Source organism: Plectropomus leopardus, chromosome 22 (genome assembly GCF_026936395.1).
Source record: "Plectropomus leopardus strain MGB_pleo_1.0 chromosome 22, ASM2693639v1, whole genome shotgun sequence".
Classification (NCBI taxonomy): Eukaryota; Metazoa; Chordata; class Actinopteri; order Perciformes; family Serranidae; genus Plectropomus; species Plectropomus leopardus.
Genome location: NC_142197.1, coordinates 20,499,858 through 20,518,319, shown reverse-complemented (window position 1 = coordinate 20,518,319; position 18,462 = coordinate 20,499,858). Strand labels below are relative to the sequence as shown.

The window sequence follows — 18,462 nt, the reverse complement described above, 5'->3', positions numbered from 1 at the left end:
AAATTATTATTTTAAACTTCAGTATCGGTCTACAATTTCACAATTGGAAGAACTGAGAGTGCATATGAGACTTACATTTATTAGCTGGCTGGAAGAGTCCATAGTTTTGTCTGAATGTGTGAATAGACAACAATTTGTGAATGTGTTTTGCATCACAGCCTTATTAGGTGATTAAATGCATAAGAAGTCTGATTTTTTTTTAACTTTTTTAGCTTCACCCTAATGCAGCTCTTATTAAACCATTACTTGTTTATATGTTTGTGATTTTTTTTACTTATTTAGACAAGCTTTTGGATCATTTAAAAGCACCTTTGAGAGTACCTTTGTGAAGGTTATAATTCACATTTTTGCTCTGCCACTTCTAATTCTGTTTGACTGTTTTTACAGGACTGTTTTAAGATTCTGCATTTCTTATGTTCAGAGAATCAGAGAAAGACTTTCTTGACTGTAAAAAATATGTTAAAATATATAAACTAAGTGTAAAGGCACCAGAAAAAAAGTAGTTCATTCTTCCTTTTCATCTGGCCTCAGTGCTGCAGGCAGTTCTTCTTCATGCTGCACACAGAAGCTTCATCATGAAACAGAGAGCACTCGTGTCCGTGTTGCAGTAACTAGTGACTGCAAACTGTCACCAGTGCTTCAGCAAACACGAAGCAGAAATTTAAGCAGTGCGTTGCATAAGTCTGTACCAATCACTACTGTAATAAGTCACCTCATTTTTTGTAATTATGTGCATTTATAGAGATGTCAGGAATTTCATTTAGGACCAAGGATTTTTGAATATTTTCTGTGTAATTGCGGTGTGGGGGATCGATGCAGTCTGACAGAGCCTTCTTCGCTCCCGTTCATCACAGCTTTTCTTACGTAACCTTGACCGCAGGGAGGCAATCAGTCCGTGCTGCTATGGAAATCGATGCAACGTAGTGCAACATGGGCTTTATATTGATGCTGTTTGTATTGTGAATTGCATATTAGTCAAAGAAAAAAACACGTTGTGTAGAAAGAAAGTGGCCTCTAAGCAATCCACAAGAAGTATGCAGCATATGATGATATATGATGAGGCTTTCAGTAAACAGGCAGGGTACATTGCAAATAAGTAGACGTGTGGTATAATTTTAATCCTTAGAATATAGTTTTTGATGAGTTTTGGATTTTTTTGCTTTTCCTTTTGTTTTCATGCATTCATAAGAAACCTAAAGCAGCAATAAAGGCAAGAAATCAAGCTCTTAAACACACAAACTGGTACAGCAAGGCAGTTATTCACTACTTTTAGCATGTATCGATTTTTGATGAAATCGTATAACGACAATCTGATCATATTTCTCACTTGATACAATGTTTTCTTTTATATTTTTCAGAGCCTCTTACAGTGCAACTCATAAGAGTTTAACACAGCTCAATGCATTTGACATCAGTGCAGTGAACTGAAGACCAATTTTGATAAAATGTCTAAAAACCCAAGTGTAATTTGGCATACATTTGCCATATTGTATATGGGGATAAGTATCAATATTATCATGGATTTTAGTCATATCACCCAGCCCTCAATTTTTTGTAATGTCTCAGAGAATATGTGTTCACCATTAGATTGGCTACAATGCTAACGACGCTAAGTAAATTTGATTTAATATAATTGTGATTTAATGTAATTTTCTGGTCTTTTTTTAACTACAGCTCAACATTAATGGGTGCCAGGTTGCCATTGGTAACCACTTGGATTGATTTGTAACTAAATTTTTTAACAAATTAAAAATAGGGAACAGCAAAAAGTGTACACAGAAATAAAAAAAGATAACATTTTTTAAATTATAGATATTTTAATGTTGCTGTTAGAGTCAGACAACACTGCACACATGTTGAAGCTTTTACTAATGCACTGGCATCAGCTGGTATTTTGTATTGCAGGAACTAAAGGTGGACACGTTAACTGATAACACTTAAGATTCTGTATCAGATAAAATACAAACTACAAAGAATTTTGTTCAGTTACTGTGATGAAGCTGCAATAGCGCATAGCAGATTCATCACTCAAATATAAGGTGACTGAAAATGGCAACCATATTTAAGTTTTGTCAACCTAAAGCTGATGGCTGGTTGCCAGCCTTGCGACCACTTTTGAGTTAGTGATGAGCCCTTTTCTTTCAATTTTCTACTTGAATTTAGTTTTCTTGTTTTTTAGTACCTGTTTTTATGGAAATAAGCCCAGCGTTTTTCGTTTTATCTCTATCAAAGTCAGGTTAGCTGCTTCCGACCCTCACTGAAAGAATAAGACCGCGGATACAAGCAGCTGAAGTGAGTTTCCTCTGTAAGGTGGCTGGGCTCAACCTCAGAGATAGGGTGAGGAGCTCAAACATCCACAAAGTAGCAAGGTGAGGTGGTTCAAGCACATTCCTATTGGCACCGCCTGTTAGAGAAATTCTGTGCACGCCCACCTGGTAGGAGACCCTGGGGTAGAGTCAGAACACGCTGCAGGGATTATATATCTCATGTGGTCTGGGAGCGCCTCGGGATCCCCCAGGATGAGCTGGAAAACGTTTGTAGGGAGAGGGACGACCTTGCTCAGCCTGCTGCCGCTGTGACCCGACAGATGAAAATGTATGCGTGGAAGAATGTGATATAGTTAACAGGCGATTCATGATAATTCTACAATATAAAAAGCTGTAGAGATTGATTTGGTGTCCATTATTGTAGTGGGTGCATTCGCAAATTCAAAAAACAAATGCCTAAATAAGATCTAATTATCGATCTATTACTTGATAAATGCCTGGCTGTGTCAATCAGGTTGTGTTTACACAAATCAAGTGATAAAAAATTAGTGTGATTAGAGTGTTTACATGACAGTTTACACTGCAATGCCTTCATCTGAATGAAGTGTTCATGAAACCAACACTGACGGGATCACAGCAAGGACACCAGAGGTGCAAGTGCAGCCTTAAAAACAGTAGGGCCATTGTGATGAGGTAGTCAGGTCCCAAAGACTGTAATGGCTCTTTATCTCTGCCAGCATGTTTCTCACACACACACACACACACACACACACACACACACACACACACACACGCACGCACGCACGTGCTTGAGACTAAGGCTTGCTGTCAGCCATGATGCACAACCATCGCCTCGAGAGAGCGATTCAGCTGCATGCCTCTAAACAGATGAGCTGACGGGGGAGAGATAGATGTAGGGATGGTAAAACGGGAGAGGGGAAATATTAATATCTAGAAGTCATCCGTCAATAGTCGGAAAACTGAGATGAATGCAACCCCAGAAACACATTTGTGCTTTAAGCAAGCATCTGAAGATAACTTCACATTTGTAATGTAGTTGTCTCTTAATGTGCACGATAATTTAAAGCCCTGGCACACCTACACAGGTGTTTGTAATTATTCTGGCTAATCAGGTTGAAGAGTTTAGACCTTTTTGATCAAAGACATTGTGACTGAAGAAAAAGGACAGGTGTAAATAATATTATTAATGGTGGCTGAATTCCATTTAGCTGCTTCAGTTTAAAGGTCCTGGTATTGTGCATGTTGGTTCAGTGTCACACTGTGGTGACCTAGTGGGACACTTAAATAAAATGATCGCATAGTTAGATGCCCATCCAGGCAGGTATATTGTCGTTAAACCGTTAATGTCATTGTTTAGATATGACATTTGCTCTCTCTGTCGACCCTTATTTTTTTTCGAAATCCAAAATATTTCCGCACTGCTGATCCATTCCAGAGTAAAGTGCATTATCCTCATTGTTTTTCTCTTGCCATTACCTGTCAGTCTTTGTGACACAGAACTTCAAAATAAAGGCCAGTCAAAGATGATGACATGAATCAATGTTTTCACTTTGCATCGATCTAATTGCATCATTGATCATCGAATCAATATATCCAATCAGCATCGTTATGCCCCTACACAGCATTCTGGTGTGTTTTGTTCCAAATGTGTCAAAATCTGCGCTGAGTTGAAAACACACCTGACCAGCACAAAGGGGCACTGTCCCGGTCAGATTAAGAGCCCACCTACTGAAAGCACAGACTGTACACGCCCACACAGCTCTGAGGAGCTTTAATCAGCATCAATAAGTGAAAACACCTGTGAGGACAGACAGTTGGTGTGGAGAGACTTTAAAGGTCAGTGCAGAGATTTAAAGGTCTCATGCTGTAGAAGAAAAACAAAAACTTGGTAGTGTCCCACATGAATTTATTTTGTTGTTATTTAGTTTTTTCTAAATGCAAAAAAATGTCTAGAGCAGTAGGACCCTGGTAACATGTGCATCCTTGACTGCATGTAGACTGGAGCCAGAGTTCCCACAGTCATGGAAAACCTATTTCACATCACACAGGCCTGGAAAATTAAAGGAAAACAGAAATTTGTAATAAATGAAATAAATTACATTACCACTTTTTTTTTCCTTTTTTTTCCTTCACATTTTTGTGGTGAAACACTAAAAAAAAATTTCTTTTTCTGAAAAATTTTTGGCAATTTATATAGAAAATGTTTTGTGTTTTAAAAAAAGGAATTTTCTATATTTTTCTTTTCTAAAAATGTGTTTTTTAAAGAAAAGCCCAGGTTTGAAAGGCATTTTTCTTTAAAAACATTTATATATTCTATTATAAAAATAGATTTGTCTATTTTAATAGAAAATTGAAAAAGTTGTTTTTTCAGGTGTTCTTTAAATATGTCTAAAACTACACAGTCCTGGAACACATCACTGGGGATGTTGGAATTATGTTTATTATGTTTAGGTAGTGTTTGAATCTCACATGTTTGAAAGACGCTGGATGGGTGAGCTAAGGAAAAATAATGGGTGGTCCTTAAGTCTTTTTAAATTCTGTCCTTGAAAATGTGTTGGAACCCTGTGGAGCTGAGTCCACAATCACTCCCTCTGTCACCTGTTCATTACTCTCTAGGTAACAGGCAGCAGTTCACTCCAGAGTGAACAGTAAATTGAGATATTGGACACTTATAATCCTCATTATTCTGCACTAGGGTCGGGGATATTTATAATAATGCAGCCAATATCAGTGTAGATTATTGGTATCTCAATATGGTTGGTGTTGTCTTTTCTTGGTTTTAAAAGCTGCATTACATTTTTAAGTTACTTCATTTTTTTTGCCATTACCCACTTAGTCATTATATCCACATTACTGGTGATTAGTTATCAAAAACATTACCGCATAAATGTTTTGTGAAAGCACTAATAGGCAATATTGTTACAATATCCATATTGAGGTATTTGGTCAAAAATATCTAGATTTATTTATTTTCCGGCAATATTGCCTAGCCCTTTTTTTTGCATCATGAATGACACGTGCAGAGTGGCATCATTTTCTCATCGATGAAACAAGACACACTGCATTGTGGGATTGTTATCAGAGTCTGAATGTACCAGAAGTTTGCGAAGGCACTATATAAAGTACACACTTTACACTCAGAATACTGACGGGTAAAAAAAACATGTCAGTAAATACAGTGCAGTACAGTGAGTAGTAAGGGATTTTTGGCACAGCCTGCGACATTAATGACATGTCAGGGTGCTGTGACCTTTGACCTTCTTATTACTGGATGTTTAAAGATTTTTTTTTTTTATTGTGTATCAAACGAAAAGCCGATCTAAGACCATTTGACAATCCCTCAGCTTTATTTTACTGGCTGTGTGTGTGTGTGTGTGTGTGTGTGTGTGTGTGTGTGTGTGTGTGTGTGTGTGTGTGTGTGTGTGTGTGACAGTGTGTTAATGTGTACTGTGTGTGTTTGCCTTTGATGTGTGTGAGCGTGTTTGTGTGTGACCTTGTGAGTGTATCCTTGTGTTTTCCATGCTTTTCTTTGTGTGTGTGTGTGTGTGTGTGTGTGTGTGTGTGTGTGTGTGTGTGTGTGCTTGCTTTTAATGTTTTTCTCTTTGTATGTGTATGTGGTCCTGCCCTTGCATCTGTATGTGTGTGCGTGTGTGTGTGTCCATGTGTTCTTGTGTGGGTGCTCCTGTCTGATTGCCATGGTCTCCTTACGCAAACGCTTATGCAACCATGCAGCCTGGTGGCTGATCTCCCTTTTGCCGTGTGTGTGTGTGTGTGTGTGTGTGTGTGTGTGTGTGTGTGTGTGTGTGTGTGTGTGTGTGTGTGTGTGTGTAGTCCTTTCTTGTCATTCCCAGACATGACTGCCTCTGAAACTGAACAAGTCGCTGCCCTCTTTGAAGAGAGAGAGGATTAGCAATTAATTCTGATCTCTTTTTTTTTTTCCCAGAACTTCATTAGAGTTTAACTTCCACAGGCTCTAATCTGATCCGTCGCTGTGACGACGCCCCACAGATATGCCATGCAACTGCGTGTTTGTGTGCATGTGTTTGCCTTTGTGCATTCTTATGTTTGTAGTGTCTTGTGCACAGTTGTGGCCACCAGTGTATGTTAGTGTTTGTGTGCCTGGATTAGGGGTGTCCTTTTTTATGCTTTTAAGTTTGAAGTACAAACATGCAGTACATACGCAATACTAAAATTGTGGTTTAGGGCTACTATTATTACTTTTAGGACTACCACTATTACTACCATTATTATTACAGGTCATATTACAATTACTGCTACTGTTGTGTTGCTACAGTTACCCCTTAAATGATGCTCAGTTGTATTGGCACTTTTTGCCAAAGTTTGTATTAAAAATAGATTCAGACAATCATTAGATTAGATTAGATGATATTGTGAAAAAGAGGTTAACCTCCAGCAGGGGGAGCTATGTCTCTGCAGCACTTGATGATTCAGTTCCCCTTCTGTACATACTGTATTTACACCTGAACAAGTCATTTCATGTGGTCTGGAGTCATAAAACATCAAACTAAACATTGAAAGAATCTGCCAGAGGGAAGACTTTAAGGTGAACTTTAAGTGTTATCATATGCTGGTTTCTTTCTTTTGTTTTTCACCGGCGTTGACAGGTTTAATTGAATCTGCTTGCACCGAGCTGCACTGCAACTATGTGAGGATATTTTAACAACCGTGGCCGAAGCTTTGACTCGCTTTTTTAATCTACTTTAAAAATTGAGCAAAAAATACTAATGTTGTTTTTGTTGTGATTTTTCTCAGAGCTGCGCTGCTGTGATGATAGTTGGATTTAATCCATTTCCAAATCCATTTCATGTGTGTTGAGATCTGGATTTCTGACAGATTTTTTGCACTGAAAACTTAAAATTTCATCTTTATGGTGTACAGAGATGCAAATCATTCACTCCTATATGTGTCAGCTCTTTTTCATTGTCCACTGCCATCTTTTACTCAAGTAATACCCAACCCCCCCCAAACTATCATTTTTGTACAAATTACTTATCCCATGTTTCATCAAATTTTTAAAAATAAACGCCTTGCGTGCCTGCTCTGTGAATGAAGAATCCAAAAATTGGAGAAAATCTTGAGGTATTGCAGTAACAACAAAACTAGATCTCAACATCAGTTAACAAACGCTCGCACAAGTCGTGCAGTATAATCCAAATCTTCTTTATCCAAGTCTCATTTATCCAGGCATGTGCTTGGTACTTCCCGAACCCACAGCCCTTTTAGATGGTAAACTGAAGAAACAGATAGTGAAACTTCATCCGCACCCTCGTCAAAGCCAGACTCCAGTGACAAAAAAAAACAGTCATTTGACCTCAGTGAACATAGAATAACTCTCTACCACTGCCTCCATCAGTTAGTTAATTTGTATATTTGTGTGACTTTGGTCTTTAAAAGGTTAGTTTTCATTCAGATGGAGACAATGTTAGACCAGCAACTCTTGTGTTCGGCGATCTAAAATAAGCATTTTTGTCGATGGAGTCTGACCTTGAAAATCAGAGAGGCTGTCTGTTTGGGAAGTACCGAGCATTCAACTGGATGAGTGAGATTTGGATTAAACTGCATGAGTTGGAGAGTTGGTAAATGGATGTTTTGACATAGTTTTGCTGCTGTTAAACACGGACCCCCTTGACTTCAATTTATCAAGAATATACTTTGGATTCTATACTGGAGGCTTGCAACAAAAGCAAAGTTTTCCTGTCAAATTCAGTGTGACAAAGGATGAGTAACTGATATATAAATGATCATTTATGGGACAAAGTAGTTATTTAAAGCTTTTTCTGCTGCTATTCTAACCTTAAAAACAGACTTTGAATTGATCCAGGAATAATCAAGGAATCTCCTTGAAATTTGGGAAGTGTACAAAAAAGGACAGGAATGTGTTTGAAATAATAAAATCCCGTGGGGCATCAGTATGACGGATGAAAGGAAACACTTTCCAGGGAAAAAAGAAAACGCAGTTTCCGACTTTTATCACACTTTGAAAAATAACATGTTACAAATAATGGTAAATGCTGCAGGGTATATGAGTGTTTTGTGTGTAAAAGTGTGTGTGAGTGTGGTAGCACATGGCTCACAGCTTGCACACACTCTTGGCTGGAAACATCTATAGCTCATAAATTACCAGAAATCTTGACCAAGCAACCCCCCCAGCCTTTAACCGCTTACTGCCATGTGTTTATGTGTGCCTGGCAGAGTGTGTTTTGAACAAACATATACTGACACACACGCACACTCTTTCCCATTCTGCAGGGTGTCCGGTGGTGAGCTGTTTGACCGTATCGTGGAAAAAGGTTTCTACACGGAGAAGGATGCGAGCACGCTGATCCGACAAGTCCTGGATGCTGTGAACTACCTGCACAAGATGGGCATCGTACACCGAGACCTCAAGGTACTCTAACACACACAGGAGTAGTAGCAGCAGTGACGGCAATAAGGGCTGTAGTTCACAGCAACCCTCATAAACGAGGGCTGTGTCTGTCACTGTCCTCTTAAGTTGTATTTATATTAATAATCATCATTTTTCCTTTATATGAGACCCAATTTTTAACAAATAACTGAACAAAGTGACCACAAAGTTAAGAAAACCACATAACTGAAATAAAAACACTTGATTCTCTCCCTCTTTCTCTGTTTCTTCCTCCAGCCAGAGAACTTGCTGTATTTTAATCCACAAGACGAGTCAAAGATTATGATCAGCGACTTCGGTCTTTCCAAGATGGAGGGCAGTGGTGACGTCATGTCCACCGCCTGCGGCACGCCGGGATATGTGGGTAAGTCAGACATTCTTCTCTATAAACTGTATAGTTGGTTGAAGTCTCTGATAAGTGAAGCTGATGCAGAAGTGCCTGCTTACAAAAAGAAGTCCAATTGTATATGAGTGACATGTCACCAGTCCAGGTTATTGGACAGGGCGTATGTGCCGTGACATCACGGATGATGATGATGATGGAAAATAATTTCATTTTCATACTTACAAAACAGATTTTTCGTCAGTGTCATCTGTGAATTTTGAGAGCATCTGGTTTACAAGATAAATCAAATGTATCAAAATGAGACTTCTGGAACAGTCACACTAAGAAATGCTATTTCAAAAAATGATACGACATTATAGACCATAGAGTATGTTAACAAAATGCATCCATTTATTCAGAACAAAACAAACATTTTCCTTGTTTGATATATTTTTAAAAAAGTGCAAAAGTGAGTGTAATATAATAGAATTCTGGGGTGAAAAGTAACATCATATAATAAACATCTAACAATCAATAAGAAAAAATAAGTAGATGCAAATAAAATTAAATCCAGTGGGAAAAATCTGACGTATTACAAAAAATTTGCAATATTATATAATAAAAATCTGAAAATACAATTCACTCAATAAAGTAAGCAAATGAACAACCAAACAAAAAACCTATAAAGAAAAATCATTTAAGTATTGAGTATCAAAAACAATAATAATATATGGTATAAAAAAACAAATAATAAGTTCAGTATGAAAAAATAGAACTGAATACAATTACAGTGTGATTATAATAACAAAATCTAAAACCTCCAGTCCAGGTTAATGGGCAAGACTTATGTGCCATGACATCATGAATGATGTCACCAGTCCAGGTTAATGGGCAAGACTTATGTGCCATGACATCATGAATGATGTCACCAGTCCAGGTTAATGGGCAAGACTTATGTGCCATGACATCATGAATGATGTCACCAGTCCAGGTTAATGGGTAAGACTTATGTGCCGTGACATCATGAATGATGTCATCAGTCAAGGCTGTATGGCAGGGATTATGCCTTGTGACATGACGAATGATGTCACCATCTGTTTCAGAGAGTTTATGAATAGAACCCCTGGTCTGCGTTCAGATCATCGTTCCCTCCAGTCTCTGGAGGGAGTGTTGCTGGACTGCTCTGATGCCCGGGGCCCAGCCGCTGGCAGCGCCTTGCTTCATGCTACATGTTGCAGGCCAGCTGTTTCGCGTAGGGCTCGGACAAGCCAGAAGTGTCCGAGCCCGCAGCGCAAGCGCGAAACTGACTGAGACTGCTCCAGGCTGACTCTGTGGAGACCAGAGAACCAAGCGGGTGGGTGGGTGGCAAAGACACAAACAAACACATCAGTCATCATGGACGGTTACATAGTGGACGTCGGAGGACCTGTTTCCATCCAGCCATTAGCCAAAAATCAACTGCAATGTATCAACAGCTGGTGACGAAGACTGACGGAGGTTAAACTGAGTCACTTAATGATACCTTCAAGCTCCATTCGGTTAAAATGAGCACTAAGTGAAAGTCAAGTTCCGTGATGTGTTCAATGCGACCCTGTAAGATTTAGGTTTTGGTGAAAACTATCAATAATAAACAAATCAATAATACTGGCATTCATCGTATAAGTGGCAAATAATTTCATTTTCATTATTACAAAACAGATTTTTCATCAGCGTCGTCTGTGAATTTTGGGAGCATCTGGTTTACAAGATGAATCAAATGTATCATTTGAAATGAGACTTCTCAAACCCTTTAACAGTCACAGTAAGAAATGCTGTTTCAAAAAATTATACGATATAAGAGACCATAGAGTATGTTAACAAAATGCATCCATTTATTCAGAAAAAAAACAACATTTTCTTTGTATAATGTGTTTAAAAAGAGCAAAAGTGGTTGTAATATAATAGAATTCTGGGGTTAAAAGTAACATCATATAATATACATCTAATAATAAATAAGAAAAAATAAGTAGGTGCAAATAAAAATAAATCCAGTCAAAAAAATTTGTGAGGAATTACAAAAAAATTGCAATATAATATAATGAAAATCAAAAAACACAATTCACTCAATAAAGTAAACAAATGAACAACCAAACAAAAAATAAAAAATAAAATAAATTCATTTAAGTACTGAGTATCAAAAACAATAATAATATATGGTATAAAAAAACAAATAGTAAGTTCAGTATGAAAAAATAGAACTGAATACAATTACAGTGTGATTATAATAACAAAATCTAAAACCTCCAGTCCAGGTTAATGGGCAAGATTTATGTGCCGTGACATCACAAATGATGTCACCAGTCCAGGTTAATGGGCAAGACTTATGTGCCATGACATCACGAATGATGTCACCAGTCCAGGTTAATGGGCAAGACTTATGTGCCATGACATCACAAATGATGTCACCAGTCAAGGTTGTATGGCAGGGATTATGCCTTGTGACATGACGAATGATGTCACCATCTGTTTCAGAGAGTTTATGAATAGAACCCCTGGTCTGCGTTCAGATCATCGTTCCCTCCAGTCTCTGGAGGGAGTGTTGCTGGACTGCTCTGATGCCCGGGGCCCAGCCGCTGGCAGCGCCTTGCTTCATGCTACATGTTGCGGGCCAGCTGTTTCGCGTAGGGCTCGGACAAGCCAGAAGTGTCCGAGCCCGCAGCGCAAGCGCGAAACTGACTGAGACTGCTCCAGGCTGACTCTGTGGGGACCAGAGAACCAAGCGGGTGGGTGGGTGGCAAAGACACAAACAAACACATCAGTCATCATGGACGGTTACATAGTGGACGTCGGAGGACCTGTTTCCATCCAGCCATTAGCCGAAAATCAACTGCAATGTATCAACAGCCGGTGACGAAGACTGACGGAGGTTAAACTGAGTCACTTAATGATACCTTCAAGCTCCATTCGGTTAAAATGAGCACTAAGTGAAAGTCAAGTTCTCATGATGTGTTCACTGCGACCCTGTAAGATTTAGGTTTTGGCGAAAACAATCAATAATAAACAAATCAATAATACTGGCATTCATCGTATAAGTGGCAAATAATTTCATTTTCATAATTACAAAACAGATTTTTCATCAGCGTCGTCTGTGAATTTTGGGAGCATCTGGTTTACAAGATAAATCAAATGTATCATTTGAAATGAGACTTTTGGAACAGTTACACTAAGAAATGCTATTTCAACAAATGGTATGACATTATAGACCATAGAGTATGTTAACAAAATGCATCCATTTATTCAGAACAAAACAAACATTTTCCTTGTTTAAAATGTTTTTTAAAAGTGCAAAAGTGAGTGTAATATAATAGAATTCTGGGGTAAAAAAGTAACATCATATAATAAACATCTAACAATAAATAAGAAAAAATAAGGAGATGCAAATCAAATTAAATCCAGTGGAAAAAATCTGACGTATTACAAAAAATTTGCAATATTATACAATAAAAATCTGAAAATACAATTCACTCAATAAAGTAAGCAAATGAACAACCAAACAAAAAACCTATAAAAAAAAATCATTTAAGTACTGAGTATCAAAAACAATAATAATATATGGTATAAAAAAACAAATAGTAAGTTCAGTATGAAAAAATAGAACTGAATACAATTACAGTGTGATTATAATAACAAAATCTAAAACCTCCAGTCCAGGTTAATGGGCAAGACTTATGTGCCATGACATCACAAATGATGTCACCAGTCCAGGTTAATGGGCAAGACTTATGTGCCGTGACATCATGAATGATGTCACCAGTCCAGGTTAATGGGCAAGACTTATGTGCCATGACATCACAAATGATGTCATCAGTCAAGGCTGTATGGCAGGGATTATGCCTTGTGACATGACGAATGATGTCACCATCTGTTTCAGAGAGTTTATGAATAGAACCCCTGGTCTGCGTTCAGATCATCGTTCCCTCCAGTCTCTGGAGGGAGTGTTGCTGGACTGCTCTGATGCCCGGGGCCCAGCCGCTGGCAGCGCCTTGCTTCATGCTACATGTTGCGGGCCAGCTGTTTCGCGTAGGGCTCGGACAAGCCAGAAGTGTCCGAGCCCGCAGCGCAAGCGCGAAACTGACTGAGACTGCTCCAGGCTGACTCTGTGGAGACCAGAGAACCAAGCGGGTGGGTGGGTGGCAAAGACACAAACAAACACATCAGTCATCATGGACGGTTACATAGTGGACGTCGGAGGACCTGTTTCCATCCAGCCATTAGCCGAAAATCAACTGCAATGTATCAACAGCCGGTGACGAAGACTGACGGAGGTTAAACTGAGTCACTTAATGATACCTTCAAGCTCCATTCGGTTAAAATGAGCACTAAGTGAAAGTCAAGTTCTCATGATGTGTTCACTGCGACCCTGTAAGATTTAGGTTTTGGTGAAAACAATCAATAATAAACAAATCAATAATACTGGCATTCATCGTATAAGTGGCAAATAATTTCATTTTCATAATTACAAAACAGATTTTTCATCAGCGTCGTCTGTGAATTTTGGGAGCATCTGGTTTACAAGATAAATCAAATGTATCATTTGAAATGAGACTTTTGGAACAGTCACACTAAGAAATGCTATTTCAACAAATGGTATGACATTATAGACCATAGAGTATGTTAACAAAATGCATCCATTTATTCAGAACAAAACAAACATTTTCCTTGTTTAAAATGTTTTAAAAAGTGCAAAAGTGAGTGTAATATAATAGAATTCTGGGGTAAAAAACAATATCATATAATAAATATCTGATAATAAATAAGAAAAAATAAACAGATGTAAATAAAGATAAATCCAGTGGAAAAAATCTTTGAAGTATTTATAGTTACAAAAAATTTGCAATATTATATAATAAAAATCTGAAAATACAATTCACTCAATAAATAAACAAACACATCGAGCATCAAAAACAGTAATAATATATGGTATAAAAAAACAAATAGGAAGTTCAGTGTCAAAAAATAAAATAGAATTACAGTATCATCAAAATAACAAAATGCATTGTATATAATCATTTATTTAAAATTAAATTGGATTTTGTCAAGTTTTTAGTGAAGCAATCTGATCATGAAAAAAATGTCTACTGTGTATTTGCAATGCCTGTTAAGGGGTTTATTTTGCTGGTGACTCAATATTTCTTGTTATATGCATTTACCATCTAACATAAGTTTACATTTAAACAGCGCATTCACATCCGTTCTGAACTGAACGACGTAAACTGATGATGTCAAAACTCCAGGTTAATGGCTTCTGTGCCATGACATCACAAGCTTCCTTTAGATTCTGTAGCCATCGATCCAACATAACACATGAACATTTCAAAGAGCAAACGTTTCCATCTGACTCCTTTTATGTTTCCTGCTTTATCTCTGTTTGCGTGTGTTGTGTGTGTGTTTGTGTGTGTGTGTGTGTGTGTGTGTGTGTGTGTGTGTGTGTGTTAAATAGTCAATCTGTGTGTACCTCACACATTCACACCCATCTCACCAATTGTGCAAATCACTCTCTGACAGACCCCACCCACCTCCTGTTGAGTCAACATGGAGCTAAACTTAGCTGGTGTGTGTGTTTGTGTTTGTGTGTGTGTGTGTGTGTGTGTGTGTGTGTGTGTGTGTGTGTGTGTGTGTGTGTTTGTGTGTTGCTGTAAGAGACAGATGTTCAGTGTTGAAAGTACACACTCTACTATGTTGGAACACCAACAGACTGGTTGTTCTGACAAACAGCGTTCAAACTCTCACATAAACAAATAAACAAATCTGTCACAGAAATTCAGACATACTGATGTAGAAATGAAGAAATGAACAGTTTTAATTTTAATGTTGGACTTGAAATTGATTTTGTAGCACCTTTATTTGGCCAGCTTTACTAGACCCAGCTGAAATTCATGTTGTGGCACGGTTTGATATTTTTTTTGTAGTTTTAGCTGTATCAGCTGCACATAGCTGTTTGTAGTTTTTTTATTTTTTATTTTAAAACCTATAAATTTGATACAACTGCAGACCATTGGTTAGATATGTACAGGTGGCGACATATGCTTACTCGCAAAATAAAAAAAAAAAAAACATCCCAGGAGCCAGGATTTGGCTTTAAATTGTCAAATCTTAGCATCATTTTCTCCCCTTTCTCTCTCCTTTATAATTCTCTCCTTACCTTTTTCTCTCATCCATCCAACCATCCAAGCTCATTTTGGGCTTCAGCCCTGACCCCATGCCTCCGCACCCTCCTGCAGAGGCTCGCTTGGCCGCAGGGCATTTCCACTTCAGACAGTGAGTGTCTAAATATAGCTCAGGAATAAATAACCCTGGCACGCACCAAATTAAAACCAGATCTGAACGATGAGCATGAGTACATGCATGTGCATACACTTACGAAGAATTTCCGTTGACAGAGTCGCCTCACTGGGCCCATGGAGCTCTCCAACTGAAAAGCTGGAATGTTCAGCAACACTGTGAAACTACTTTTAAATGTGTCACTGAAAGATAATTTCAGTATATTTACACAAATTTCAGGTCTGTTCATTACTGATGCAAGTTCACAGTAATGCATGAGTCTAAACCAAAAGTTGGAATGTTCCACCTATCAATAATTGCTTTTTAGGGGGATCAAAGAAGATTCCCCACATTTCCCTGCAAGCAACATCAGAAATGTTTTACATGCTAACCAAAGTATGGCTGTATTGTATTAAAATAGATGCTCACAGTGTAAAATGTGCATTTGTTATGGATGCAAACGACCATAAACATAGTGTGCCTCTCACTTGCACACTCACACACACACACACACACACACACACACACACACACACACACACACACACACACACACACACAGAACATTCACTCATTACACCATAAAGTCTTACATAAATCTACATGTAGCTGGATATTTATGTTGTATTAAATGCAAATAGATGAGATTTATTTATAACTTTTGATGTTGGGAAGGTGTTGGTTTTGGAATTAACTATGTCTTGTCATTCACAATGAAGGACTGCTTACATAGTGAATAGGCTTGGGCGGTATCACAATGCCATGGTATTTTATGGCACACAGTTTATAGGACTCAGTCAGCGCAAAACCTGTTTCCTACATTACAGCAAAAGTACTCCTAAATTCTCAAAGCATTTTGTTGTTGTCTGTCACAAAAAAGTGGGACAAACCATCTAAAAGCTTATTTTAACAAGACTCATTTTGGCACAGCACAATCCACAGCAACAGCAGTTTGTTTAGAAACTGAACTAAAAGAGTCAACACAGAGACTCAAACTCCAAATATGAGTAATTTGTAGAACATGTAGTGTTGAAATACCAAAGTAATGAGTATTTAGCAACAGAAATGGAGTTAACCCCTTGAAACCTCACCAACAAAGGAAAAAATGACCCAAGTAAAGAGTACAAGAAAATTACCTGAAGATTTATTTTTCAAAAACGTAGCAAAACAATGTCAAACAAATAAATGATCAGGAAAAGCACAAAAATATGTAATATAATTTCGAATATATAATTGCAATCAGTTTTTCCTAGCTTTTTAAAAATAATGTTCTAATTGTACTAATTTCTTGCAATTCGTGGAACATTTATTACCAAGTTGCCAATTGCCTTTTTTTTCTTCCAAACTGCATCAATTTGCTCAGTGTTCAAAGGTTTGAATACTTGCAAAAGGCATCTGAAAGCAGCACAAGAAAAATCATGTTGCTCCTGGTTTCAAATGATTAGATAAAGTTTAAAAAAAATCAAAAAATCATATTACTACCATAATTTATACATTTGCTCTATATCTGCACATTTGACCCTAAACTCACTTTAGAAATGGTGAGCACCAGACACGATGACCTCAGTGTGTAAAAATGTCCTAATTCTGAATCCAACAAAACAACACAAACACACGCACACACACACACACACACACACATAAGTACACATACACACAAACACTTTTACAATGAGTCAGGGTAGACCTATAAACAAAGCTCTGATTCAGCACACGTGTGCAAAGTTTATGTTTTGCTCCAGATAGCCGTGGTATTTCTTCATATCATGCTATGTGTGTGTACACGTGCCAAGTCTATTTAAATCCAACCTTGTGTGTGTATGTGTGAGGTGATGTTATGGTGAGCTCACCGTCGTAAGTAATTTGCTCTGTCCGAGGTCGGTAATGAGCTGCAGGGGAAGGTCAGGCCGGGGCAGTCTGCCTTGTAAACAGCAGTTAGCTGTATGCTGGAATACAGGGAAAGTAAAAGAAAATTAGCAGATAAAACATGACATCATTCCTGTGTTTGGGTTTTTATTTTAAGTTGTTTTGTGTCAGTTACAACTTTTTGCAGCCGTGAGAACCTGCACCTCCCGCAGAATATTTCCCACCATTAAACAACATGTGATTTTAATTTGGACGGACTTGGAGAGTCTGCACATTTTCTCTCTATTCAGGCTCATAAAACAGCTACTTTTTCATGTAAAGGGAGTTTTTACTGGACCTCAGGCTTACAAAACACAATCCAGATTTAAGCTTTGTTAAAAACCAGGCTACTGTAAAACGGAGTCAACAATAGCAAAAAAGAAGTAAGCACCAGTTTTCTTCTGTCACTTTCAGCTCCAGAGGTTCTTGCCCAGAAGCCGTACAGTAAGGCCGTGGACTGCTGGTCTATCGGAGTGATCGCTTACATCCTGTGAGTACAGACTGGTCTTCATTGTGTTACATCACACTGGGTTTCAGCAGTCTGACTGATCACCACACTTTCACTATCAGTGTTAGATTCACAGTTTACATGAGTGTCGCACCAGGAACCACGTTAATCACACTAGCACCTTATGCCGGATAATCAAGTTGGCTGAACACATTGTAGAGTTCTGCTCAGACTTTCTTTTGCTTCGAGCCTTCACCGGTTTTACTGTTACAATCGTTTACACGCACAATAATATTCCACTATTTAATTCAGGTGATCTAAATAACATAATCCATTATTTTCTGAATTACACCTCATTCTGAATGTAGCATTTTCTGATTAAGAAGTGCGATATACCTGTATTATTCTGTTTTTAGGAGCATTATTTGGAAATGTACACAGCGCACTTAGAATATGTACCTAAAATGGAGTTTATGTCGCAGTTTGCAACACAGCCTCTTACCTGTTCAGTCAGCTCTGTGCGTTGTCATGGATGAGTCGTACACAAATCAACTTGTTTGCCCAAAAAAGAGGCCACATTTATAGTCGAAAGGAGAAACACACTTACTTTTATAGCCAGAATAGGAACAGTACAAAGTGTGCAAAGGGAACACCTACTTTTAAACATGAAAACTTAGGATATCAACAGGTTTTTGGACATGCACAAATATCATAACGCCCACCTTTCCAAGAATGTGGTTCAAAGAATAAAAGAGGAGGGCTGTTTCCC

General features: G+C 38.0%; 1 protein-coding gene across 1 annotated transcript in view; it reads left to right on the top strand.

The window, feature by feature from the left end:
- The window catches only part of camk1da (calcium/calmodulin-dependent protein kinase 1Da), an 82,978-nt gene that overhangs the window by 49,946 nt on the left and 14,570 nt on the right, over positions 1–18,462 (top strand). The window contains exons 4-6 of the mRNA XM_088072670.1: positions 8,559–8,697; positions 8,953–9,079; positions 17,660–17,735. Of these exons, the coding sequence (XP_087928796.1) occupies positions 8,559–8,697; positions 8,953–9,079; positions 17,660–17,735 (342 nt within the window). The remainder of the gene's footprint in view (positions 1–8,558; positions 8,698–8,952; positions 9,080–17,659; positions 17,736–18,462) is intronic.